Below are 12,879 nucleotides of genomic sequence, written 5' to 3'. Positions count from 1 at the left end.
TTTTTGAAGTAAGCCAGAGATTTGTAAGAGTTAAATCCCAACATCCACAGCTTCGGCAGTCTGTAACGCAGATACTTACATAGCTCCGAACTGAAAGTGCTAAATCATACAGGGACATCATTTTATTTTTACTAACATTTTTAATATTAACCCGGCTATACCTTTGGATTAATGATTAAGACCCGGAAACACCGTTTGCTACCTCCTTCCACGACTGGAGTTCGATGATACTGGCGTAAAATACAAACAAATCACTTTACTAGGTACAGGAGGGAAGAAAAGTAGCTCATTTACGTAAAGTAGGAAATATCGCGATTTTGAGTTTGATAATTTTCATTAGGTTTTGTTTAATCAAAATACAGTACAGTATTAACAATGAGTGTTTTTACTCACTGAATTCATTATGCAGTATATATTAGGCCTATATTGTCTACAGCACATTAGTGTACGATATAAAGAATGAAGTTAAAATGAAAAATAATCATAATATGGATATTTAAACACATTTTTGAAAATGGTGGCCGTTCATTTCGATACAGGCCTCAGTTCTTTTGTGCCTATTATCGCACTATAGACTATTGTACCTAATTCCAATTACCGGTTTTGTCCTTCATACTTAGTAACTCATGTTGAAATAATTCTGTACCTACTCTATAAAAGAGTACCTTACATACTGTAAATTCAATCTTCACTTCTGCCCGACCCGCACAGATAAAATTACTCAGATATGTTATCTACTGTCCGTCCAAGTGGTTATGTCGCAGGATGGTAGAAAGGGGGGATCACGTGATAGTTAATTACTTAACGAGGCCCTTTTATTTAAGTTATTTTAAACAGTTGCATAATATTACGCAGACGTTCAATTAATTCCTAACAGAAATGAATGTTTTCAGAAAAGAGCCACTAGTCTTTACAGTGGAACGAGCAGAAGCTGGTGGGGGAAATCGGGATGCGACGAAGGCAAACGGACGACAGTACATGTGCGAAAATATGATTCAATATTGAAAGTTTTCGTCACTGGAGAACGCGAACATATTTCTGAAACGTAGCCTACTACAATCACTAACTCGGTACTGCGGCCTTGGTTCTGTGTGGAGGACAGTTGGAACTTCGTTAGTAGAAGGGGTGGGAGTGAAGTACATTCAAAAACTCAGGTACAATAAAAGTTGAAGTAAAAATAAAATGATGTCCCTGTTTTTCTGTACTGCAGGAACAACGCTGGATTCGAAGTGGATAGCCTGGCGCACAGCTCTGTTGGCAGCATGCATGCTGTCTGTGATGGTGAACACTAGCTACTCTGCCAGCCTCGTATCCTCTCTCCTCAGTACACCTCAGAAGACAATTCGCACTGCTCGCGACCTCATAGAGAGCTCTCTGCAATTCGCCGCAGAGGACATCTCTTACAGCGTTGGACTCTTTGCCGTAATTACATTATAGCTATTAGATATTTCTCCACGGCCACGTCTGTTATGGACCCGACAGCATGAGGTAACATCTACCCAGGGTTGGTTGTGCCCCAATGGAAGGAAAGAAACCCGTGTCAAGAGGCCGTCTCCATCAATAGAAGCATTCAAATAATACGAGGGTTGGGGCATAATTCATGGCAACTATTTTTTCCATGTTGAATCTTTCGTACATTACTTTTAACACTTGAATATAAATCATTGATTAAATGGCGATCTTACTCGTCTTAATTATGTAAGCATGGTTACAACCCAAACATAATAGACAACATCATAAGGAAGAAAAAACAAAAACTCAACAAACACAAAAACACACAAAACACAACACAAACACAAGAAATACATCACACTAACATACGGAAACAAAAACACACACAAGATCGCATCCTCATTCAGAAAACAGAAATACAATAGCTTACAGAAAAGAAAACACACTACAAAGACATCTCAACACACAAACAAATAAGTACAACCACACAGGCGTATACAAACTCACATGCAATAGTTGCGACAGTTTCTACATTGGACAGACAGGCAGATCGTTCCAAACTCGATACAAAGAACACATTAAAGCAGTGATCGCCAAAAGCTGTGTCGCGAGACATGCCCCTGTCTCCACTCAAGCGTAACCATGGCATCATACCCCCACCCTCTGTTTACAGCCTTCACTTCGATATAAGACAAGACATTTATCAGCAGCGGACGTACACATGTTATGTTACAAGTGTGTAGGATAATATTATGTTTCGATGTCTTTTTCAAAACAGAAAACAGATAATATGTAAAAACTTAATTTTAAGGAGCATGGGAGCAAAAATATTTCTTTTGTGCAGATGGAAAAAATATGAGGTACTTAATTTGTTGTAAAATTTTGAATGAAGTATAAAAGAACAATGTATGTTGTCATTATTCTTCTTGATATAAAGACTACCACGCCCTTACCTGTAAATTGAATATTTTATTAATAAACCAAAAATAAAAAGTATCGGCTTCTATGTCCTAATCGGGGAAAATACTTCGACTTTTTTTTTCCGACGTATGTAGTGTAATTTGAATATTTCATTAATAAACAAACAATTAAAAATTATCGGCTTCTAGGTCTTCATCGGGGTAGAATACTTCGATGTTTTTTTTGAAGTGTGTAGTGTAATTTACGACTTCGTGATCAGCCTGGTAGGTTTTTCTAATTTCAAATATCTGCTGATGTGAAGCACACGTTCTTTTTATGATAAATAAGAAAATATATTTTATTTTATTAATAATACAAAAATAATGAATAGCAGGATAAAAGATAACATGGAAAAAAGTGTGTGTAGTTAATAAGTAGAAGAATATTATATTGTTTTTGTTTTTTTAATCACAGTCCGTCTCGCACTGTTATTCACTGCATTACCTGAGGAGATACCTACTCCACCCCGCTCCCTGCGACAGTGGTATGCGGGTTGTATTTCTATTACGTCACAATTTCGTGCTGTTTGGCAACCACTGCATTAAAGCAATAACCAGAGGACACAATACATCTACATGTGCTGAACACATAACTAATGCTAACCATACATACAATAACATAAATACAGACATGGAAATCCTACACATACAACCCAAGGACCAAAAACTCAACACACTAGAACAATACGAAATATACAGACACACTAAAACACACCCTGATCAAATTCTCAACACACAGATCAATTTCAGAACACACACACTATTTGACACAACTCTTCATCACACGAACGCACTCACACAACAGGCAGAGAAGTTGAGATAGCGCCGAGATCTAGTAGGCTCTGAGGATGGTGTCAAGTAACACCGAAACAGCTGTAAGCCACACATACTTACATAATTAACACGAGTAAGATCGCCATTTAATCAATTATTTAAAAAAAAAAAGTATCAGCCACTGGCCTGTTGTGTGGGTGCGTTCGATTGTTGAAAAGTGTTGAAATGTGGTGTCAAATAGTGTGTGTGTTCTGAAATTGGTCTGTGTGTTGAGGATTTAATCAGGGTGTGTTTTGGTGTGTCTGTATATATCATATTGTTCTAATATGTTGAGTTTTTGGTTTTTGGGTTGTATGTGAAGGATTTCCATGTCTGTATTTATGTTATTGTATGTGTGGTTAGCACAAAAACACACACAAGATCGCATCCTCATTCAGAAAACAGAAATACAACATAGCATACAGAACAGAAAACACACTACAAAGATATCTCAACACACAAACAACACTAACAAATAAATACAACCACACAGGCGTATACAAACTCACATGCAATAGTTGCGACAGTTTCTACATTGGACAGACAGGCAGATCATTCCAAACACAATACAAAGAACACATTAAAGCAATAACCAGAGGACACAATACATCTACATATGCCGAACACATAACTAATGCTAGCCACACATACAATAACATAAATACAGACATATAAATCCTATACATACAACCCAAAAACCAAAAACTCAACACACTAGAACAATATGAAATATACAGACACACTAAAACACACCCTGATCAAATTCTCAACACACAGATCAATTTCAGAACACACACACTATTTGACACAACTCTTCATCACATGAACGCACCCACACAACAGGCAGCGAAGTTGAGATAGCGCAGAGAGATCTAGTAGGCTCTGAGGATGGTGTCGAATAGTACCGAAACAGCTGTAAGCCGCACATGCTTACATAATTAACACGAGTAAGATCGCCATTTAATCAATTATTAACTTTTTTTGTGAGAATTCGAGTGTGGGTGAAAATGCGAAATATACAGATGAAAGGACAAGGAATGGACGAAATGTACGGACATTTAACAACACGCCAACATTTTGCTCCTCATGTTTATTACGGTCATTGCCGTAACATTACAGGGTCCTGTGCCAGAATCATTACAGCTCACATACCGGTTCTAAAGGCCCTCAAAGTAGCTATCCACCTTGCGACTGTCCGGTATGGAAGGGCATTATTCCCGACAGCTTCTACTAACTCTCTGTGGCTTTCTCTGGCATTCCTCTCACAGAGAACGGCTATTTTGATAAACGAGCGTTGTTCAACACGGGTTACGTCCATCCTGCACGGCGCCGCAACTGATTTAACATTACTCTCTGTTCTATTATAGAGCCAGCTTGTGTTGTGCACACACACACACACACTAACACTACAGGGCTTCCGTGCGACATATGACATTTTGTGATACCAACCCTTACCTTTGAAAAAAAAAATTGCCATGACTTATGTCCCAACCCTCGTAGACAGAGGCTATGTTGTTGTTGTTGTTGTTGTTGAGTCAACTGTCCGAAGACAGGTCTGAACCACATAAATGATACCAACAAAGCACCACTTATGTGGTAACTAAAAGCACGGTCACACGTCGCTACTTTTGCAGCGCAGCTTTTGTACTGCAGCTGCAAAAGTTGCGTCACAGTTCAGTATATACAGTTGAGAAGCTCAATACTTACTAAATATGCAAACATAGACAGTTGAAATATGCATCCATAGATAGTTGCTAGCCACTAGGATCGCTACTATCGCCTCATCACAGACTCTTTCCCTAGCAGACGAAAAAATGTATTGTACTTTTGATATCGTGTTCTTTTGAAAAATTAATACCTTTCTTCCACTATTGAAATACCTCATTCATATTTGATACATATATGATGTTAACAGTTTAAAGAAACTGTTGTTGAATATGGCCATAAAGTCATGTAATATGCGCTCCTGTACATATATGACGTGTATCGTCTCAAGTGCAGGCAGTAAGGCCGTAACACGATACTACGAGAGGAGTTCAGCCGGCGTCGTGAATCGGGTCCCGGCATAGCTCAGTTGGTTAGAGAGCACTCAGCGCGCACAGCTGAGAGGTCCTGGGTTCGATTCTCGGTGCCGGTACGAATTTTTCTGGTACTTAATGGTATAAAAACAAACTGACTAGTCATACTAGTCGAGCAAAATATAATGAGGTGGGCGAGACCTCATTTATATTTGATACAGAAATACATAAGGTTTATATATTATTTTCATAAAGTATATATTATATTTTATCAACTCACCTTCCTGGATCTTTCGGAAGGATAACTCTGACCTCTTTTTCTTAGAATTTATAGTGCAACAAACGTTTCCTTGTCCCATATTATTACTCAAATTATTGTATTTTAGCCATTTACAGTTATTACAACCGATAACGAACATTTCACAGTTTACACAACTTTTCACAACAATGCGAAATACGGTACAGTCAATGCCTTTTCGATGTAGACCAGGCCGTAATATATGTTCGGGTTTTCTATTTCAGTGTATGTAGCTCAGTGAATTATTATATTATAACTTTATTGCGTATCATAGCTAAGTTTTATTTAGTGTAATGTGTCCATAAGTTCCCTTTACTTCTTGTTGCATAATATGTTGCAGAAAGAATTGCAAAACTGTGTTATTTTAATGTGAAGAGAATTTTACATGTTAACATAATCTTTTCGCATCAACATTGTAAGTTTAGAATAGAAGCTATTTTGAGGTTTAATAAAAAATAATTTATATTCTGATTTTAATATAGCACATCTACCTTCCTTGATAAAGACAGAAAATTTATCATACCACTCTTATGAAATTAGTGTACGTACGGTTGTTACTTCGTCTCTTAGGTAGTAGATAAATACAATAATTCAATACTCAATTGTAGTATTAAAATACAGAGAAATTGAATGTGCGGAGTATCATGCATGGCATTGTGCTTAATTTTAATGTATAATTGCGAATTTAGGAATATAAGACATAGTAAACATAACCTATAATATTTCCATATGAATGGCAGGGCATTGGAGACCACTAAAATTAGACAGAAAGGGGCAACTGGGACAGTAAACATAACCTATAATTTCAACATATCTAAATATTCGTGCGGTGCAACTGAAATTTAATGAATTGTGAATAAATGAATGTACAATAATTTCGCAATATTTAATCGAAGTAAAGGCAGGTAGGTCTATTACACATACGAACAACGTAATTTTCACACCAAAAATAATATTACACCTTAACTTGCAAGGAATTGTCTGAAGTGTCTCCTAATCATTGTTTTAAATTTTATTAATGCAATTACACTACATTTTAGAGAAATATATGTTACTTTTTATGCATTCCAATTAATTTATATGGTTGAAACGCCGCCCTTCGTGATCGGGTTAAGCGAGTCACATGGTCTGCCTTACGGTCTGTATTAGATCACGATGGCAGTGACACAGTCTATTGTTCCTAGTACACACAGCGCTCCAAGCGGCTAGCAACTATCGCGAGAAATGCAAAAAATGACCCCAAGCTTCGCGACTGTATATACTAGACTGTGGTTGCGTGTCGTGTTCACACGTAAGCCAAAAGTAGCGCGCTGCACGCTACATTTCGTGCTGCGCAACCCGAGTGCTGCAAAAGTTGCAACTGGAGGTTGCGAGTCTGTTCACACACAAGGCACTACTTTTGCAGCCGCAGTCATGCTGCAGGTTGCCATCTCCGTGTTGACTTCTCAATACACATTTTGTGGTTATGTTCGCATTATTACGAAACTCACGCGAAAGCTTATTTATCTCTTATTTGCTTTTCTGTCCTAACTAGTATTCAGAAATTGGCATTATATTTACTATAAAGCTTTTAAAAACGCCTATATAAATAAATGATAACCAACAGTATATTCACGTAATCAATTTTGGCAACCCTCCTGTTTGAAACTACGCTACAGAAAATTAAAAAAATGAATTGTATCGTCAGCAAATATGCTCAGACTGTGTTGTGCATTTAATAACTGTTACAAATAATTTATTTTCATCACATCTAACATTAAAATACATCCAAACAATAAAAGTATCATTGGCACATTTGGGTGGCAACACTGGTAGCAACCGCAGCAAGTTTCAACAAAACCGATATCAAAAATGCTGCGGCTGCAACCCTGAGAACCCTGTTCACACGTCGCTACTTTTAAGCTGCGCGCAGCATGGAAAAGTAGCGAGCAGCAGGTTCGGCAGCCGCTACTTTTCGGGTTGCACCGTTGTTCACACGTCGCAGTACAAGAGTTGCGCAGTTTTTTGTACTGCATCGCTGCAAAAGTAGCGACGTGTGACCGTACCTTAAGTCAGGAGATAATGGGTTAGGGTGGCCACTTTCCTTCGCCCTCCATTACATACATCGCTGACTAGCTACATATTACACTAGTCAGACTTCAGAAGCATACAAACACACATACCGTCAAGTGAGATGTACTGCCTGATAGCCACAACCTCAATCAGAGGTAAAAGACTATGACTTAAAGACAATAAAGTGCCAACTTAGCAAATTCCATGATAGTAAAATGTTCCAAAAATATCTCATAAGATTTACAATACCGTAGTAACATATGAAAGGATGAATACAATTAAATATACGGGTTCCCAAGACAAATAAATAGCTACACTAAACTGTACATTAGGGTGGAGCGGTTAAATAAATAGCAAGTTGTAGCCGATTTAAGTGAACACCATATTTTAACGTTTTGGTGGCTACTTCATTCACACACAACCCCCAGAATGTCAGGAGGACCACACCTGCTGTTGGTCGACGGGTCCATTGGACCTAGCTGGGAGATCTTGATCACCAGCTTTCCCTCCTTAAGCCACTGGAGGACGGTTTTAGTGCCATAGCAGGTCAGCACTAGGAACAGAAGAGTAGAAAGAGGAAGAAGGAAAGGAAAATGAACCCCTAAGCCTCGAATGCTCTAGTAAATAGAAGAAAAAGCACTGATTCAATATGAAAAACTTATCAGATTACCAGGAAACAATTGGCATTCATACAGTCCTCTCTGTAGATTGCAAACTCAAAAAAGTTTCATATCCATTGTTTAAGAATTAAAACAGAAAATCAATATCCCGAATTTAAAAGAAAACTTACAAATTAAACCAAACCCTTTAACTCTATATAATATAGAATATAATCTAAATTTAACAGAAGAAATACTGAAATCAGAAGTAAACACTGCAATACTGAAACAATTGTCTTTAGAGATAATTAATATTAGGTATCCTCCACAAACCTGGCTTCATTTATACACCGACGGATCCTTGATCTCCAGAGAACAAGGTGCCGGTTCAGGTGTTACGTGCTGTCTCTTCTCACTTTATAGATCTCTTGGATATGGAACAACAAGTTTTGATGGAGAAATCGTTGCAATAAGTGAAAGTCTCAGGAATCTTCTATTTCACATCAATAAATTTAAAAATGCAGTTATATTGTCAGACTCCAAAGCAGCTATTCTATCAATAGTCTCTAAACACACACCTTCATCTCAAACAGCAGAAATAACTAAAATGCTCTCTCAATTAATATCACTCAATAAAAGAATTGTATTCCAATGGATACCATCCAATTGTGGAATCCTGGGAAACGAGAATGTGGATGCTTTAGCAAAGAAGGGCAGCACTGCTACTTACAGACCTGTTACTAAATCTACGTATTACTCTGTGAAAAGATTTATTAAATCTACATACTTAGACGTCAACAAACAAAATTTGATAACACAATCCCAAGGGAAAAAATGGAACTCTCTGCATCATAATCCACAGTTAATTCCCGATTTACCACGAAAATCGTCTGTAGCTGCATTTAGATTGGCAACAGGCCATGATTGTTTGGCTAAACACCTGCATAGAATTGGAATATATCAGTCCCCTAACTGCCCATTGTGCAACTCAAACCAAGAAATGGATTCGGAACACCTCAAAATCTTTGCTTCATTGGCTGGTCATGATAATATCTTTGAAAAATATTGGAGTGCAAGAGGTCAAATAACTTTATTGTCAAACGCCTGGCATTAGAAAACAACAACAACAACATTAGGGTGGAGTCAAAATATGAAGTTTACGGTAGCAAAATGTAATACCAGGGAAACGTTGTGGGGTGACATAAAGAACAATGAAAAATATATTTTCTCTAGCTTAATATTTAGGGATGCCCCAAAAGCATTATATTTTGAAATTTTCACAAAATTTTGAGGTTCAGATTTTTTGGCGAGAGAACATTCTCCAGTAATTTAACCTGAACAGGATAGCAGGAAAATATAAAAAAAAAAAAACATGTTAAAAGACACTGCTGGATCCGTCTTAAACATAAAGATAACTAGAAAACCAATATTACATATCCCGTCATTTTATTCTTTCCATCCTTAATTGATCTGAAAAAAAGGAAAATAAATACCGGAAGTTGTAAAGGAATCTTCAATAATTATTTCAAGCACTTCTTAATTTAAAACATGTCATTTCCCAAAATTAAAAAATATAAATAAATAAATAAATAAATAAATAAATAAATAAATAAATAAATAAGTACACTGTGAAAAGTGTTACAAGGTAAAAGTCTCTCCTGAAGTTAGGTTTGCCTATTCCATCTAAATTAGTTGCTTTCAAGTTATATTAAGATAATTTACGAAGTTATTTGGCGATTTGGTAAACATTGGTACGTGATTTACTATATGTTTTATGTAAAGATAAAAACAAAATTAACGGAAACAGACCTATACCAACATCTATAGACACTAATAATTCACACAAAATACAAGTGAAAAACCAGCTAATTTTGCAATAAATTCTAACTTATAAAACATTTGATTCTAACGTTCTACCTTCCATAACAAAATAAACAAAAAAAAAATCTTAGGCCTACTAGTATGTTCAATATATTTTGTGCGAGATCGTGCGTATTTGCTTGTTTTCCGCACAGAACCAATACGCGGTAAGTGTGAAATACCACATTCAGTATTCCCAACGTAACACACATAATTTCCCTCTTCTTACCGCTTAAGCGCGACATTCATTTTACTGCTTTAGGCTTTTAACATATTATTTTTAGAGACGTTTAACATAGTAATAATTGTAAATTGGAAACTTACCACTGCAATTTCACCTAAATTGCAATGTTAATTATTGTTTTTAAATATTTGCAAAAATTAAGTAAAGTTCTACTACTCCACGAAACTTATTGCATTCCTGATACAAGTAATATTGGGGAAGCCGTGAAAAAATCAACAAGATTCCAGATTCTGATGTTATTACTGCAATATGTTATATAAATAATATTGTTAAAATATTAAAATGAAAAATAAATCATTACATAACCTTACCGTTTGTTTTAAGTTCGCATTTATAGACTGGGGGAAAAAAAAAGACAGACGTATATCACGCCCTGCTGGAGTATAGTAAACACAGAAAACATTTTACAGCAACAATGTTGAAGAAAGACATTTTGGTTTTCCGAAGTTGCCGTCATTAAACAGAAACCAACATGGAGATTTCATTGCAACTAATTAGAAATTCGTCTTTCAGGTATGTAATAAACGATCTTCGCACAAAATAATGTACGATACACGAGCGGTATGTTGTTTTCATGTTCTCGGAAATTAAAAAAGCTCAACTACGTTTCGCTTTTTCAATCTTTTCCTCGACCATGAAAACGTCAACATACCGCTCTTGTAACGTATATTACTATTAATTGCAATGCGTTTATCTTACATGACACAATCAAGATCGTGGTCTCTTTCTTTATCGTGTAATGGCCTGCAGTATTATCTCATGCAGCCAGTTAATTTATGGATTTGAGGAAGGCGGTATATGATGATAGAGACTGGATCAATCTTGCTCAGGATAGGGACTAATGGCGGGTTTATGTGAGGGCGGCAATGAACCTCCGGGTTCCTTAAAAGGCAGTAAGTAATTAAGTACGTAAGTAAGTAAGCCAGTTAATTTGAAATGTTTATTCTAAAACAGTGATTATTATTAAAACGGTATTTAATAAGTCGGTAAAATCCAACATGGGTCACCTGGATGAGTGCTGGGGTAGTAAGGTAGTATATATAATTATAACTTGGGGCCACCCCTGTGTGCGAAAATTCTTAAAACAATCGTAAGTATCTAGGAAGTCCAAGACAACATACTCATATACATACAGGCTTCTACCACATTCCAGATATCTGTAATTTAAAATATTCAGTGTATACCTGAATTTTGTCTTCCGTGTGACGAAACCAGTGAACTTAAATTAAAAATTACAGATTTTGTTGGAAGATATATAATTTTTTGCATCACCTTGTCAACATCGATTTAAATTGTCTCAAGTTAAGTGTTAAATTTTCATGAAGAAGAAAACCGTAAATTAAAACTGTCATACGACTACACTTTATTGAAATGAGCACAAGTCGAGTCACTGGTGCTGAATACCATCAAGTAACTGAATATGCTTTCCTCTGGACTAATTCGTTATTAAATTAATTAATACTTATCCATTTTTTTGCATGACCTTGCCAACATCGATTTAAATTGTCTCAAGTTAAGTGTTATATTGTCTTGAAGAAGAAAACCGTAAATCAAAACTGTCATACGACTACACTTTATTGAAATGAGCACAAGTCGAGTCACTGGTGCTGAATACCATCAAGTAACTGAAAATGCTTTCCTCTGGACTAATTCGTTATTAAATTAATTAATACTTTTCCATTTTTTTTTTTGCATGACCTTGCCAACATCGATTTAAATCTCAAGTTAAGTGTTAAATTTTCATGAAGAAGAAAACCTTAAATTAAAACTGTCATACGACTACACTTTATTGAAATGAGCATAAGTCGAGTCACTGGTGCTGAATACCATCAAGTAACTGAATATGCTTTCCTCTGGACTAATTCGTTATTAAATTAATTAATACTTATCCATTTTTTTTGCATGACCTTGCCAACATCGGTTTAAATTTTCTCAAGTTAAGTGTTATATGATAACACAGAGGGTTTGGAATTGAACGGGTTACATCAGCTTCTTGTCTATGCGGATGACGTGAATATGTTAGGAGAAAATCCACAAACGATTAGGGAAAACACGGAAATTTTACTTGAAGCAAGTAAAGCGATAGGGTTGGAAGTAAATCCCGAAAAGACAAAGTATATGAATATGTCTCGTGACCAGAATATTGTACGAAATGGAAATATAAAAACTGGAGATTTGTCCTTCGAAGAGGTGGAAAAATTCAAATATCTTGGAGCAACAGTAACAAATATAAATGACACTCGGGAGGAAATTAAATGCAGAATAAATATGGGAAATGCCTGTTATTATTCGGTTGAGAAGCTTTTGTCATCTAGTCTGCTGTCAAAAAATCTAAAAGTTAGAATTTATAAAACAGTTACATTACAGGTTGTTCTTTATGGTTGTGAAACTTGGACTCTCACTTTGAGAGAGGAACAGAGATTAAGGGTGTTTGAGAATAAGGTGCTTAGGAAAATATTTGGGGCTAAGAGGGATGAAGTTACAGGAGAATGGAGAAAGTTACACAACACAGAACTGCACGCATTGTATTCTTCACCTGACATAATTAGGAACATTAAATCCAGACGTTTGAGATGGGCAGGAC

General features: G+C 36.2%; 2 protein-coding genes across 4 annotated transcripts in view; one reads left to right on the top strand and one right to left on the bottom strand.

Moving 5' to 3' along the window:
• The window catches only part of LOC138708577 (ionotropic receptor 75a-like), a 41,281-nt gene extending 39,844 nt beyond the window's left edge, over positions 1–1,437 (top strand). The window contains exon 7 of the mRNA XM_069838694.1: positions 1,211–1,437. Within this exon, the coding sequence (XP_069694795.1) occupies positions 1,211–1,437 (227 nt within the window). The remainder of the gene's footprint in view (positions 1–1,210) is intronic.
• Positions 1–12,879, bottom strand: part of LOC138709638 (facilitated trehalose transporter Tret1-2 homolog) — a 614,214-nt gene that overhangs the window by 554,737 nt on the left and 46,598 nt on the right. The gene's annotated exons all lie outside the window — the stretch shown is intronic.

Source organism: Periplaneta americana, chromosome 11 (genome assembly GCF_040183065.1).
Source record: "Periplaneta americana isolate PAMFEO1 chromosome 11, P.americana_PAMFEO1_priV1, whole genome shotgun sequence".
NCBI lineage: Eukaryota > Metazoa > Arthropoda > Insecta > Blattodea > Blattidae > Periplaneta > Periplaneta americana.
This window is presented reverse-complemented; position numbering and strand designations above follow the sequence as displayed.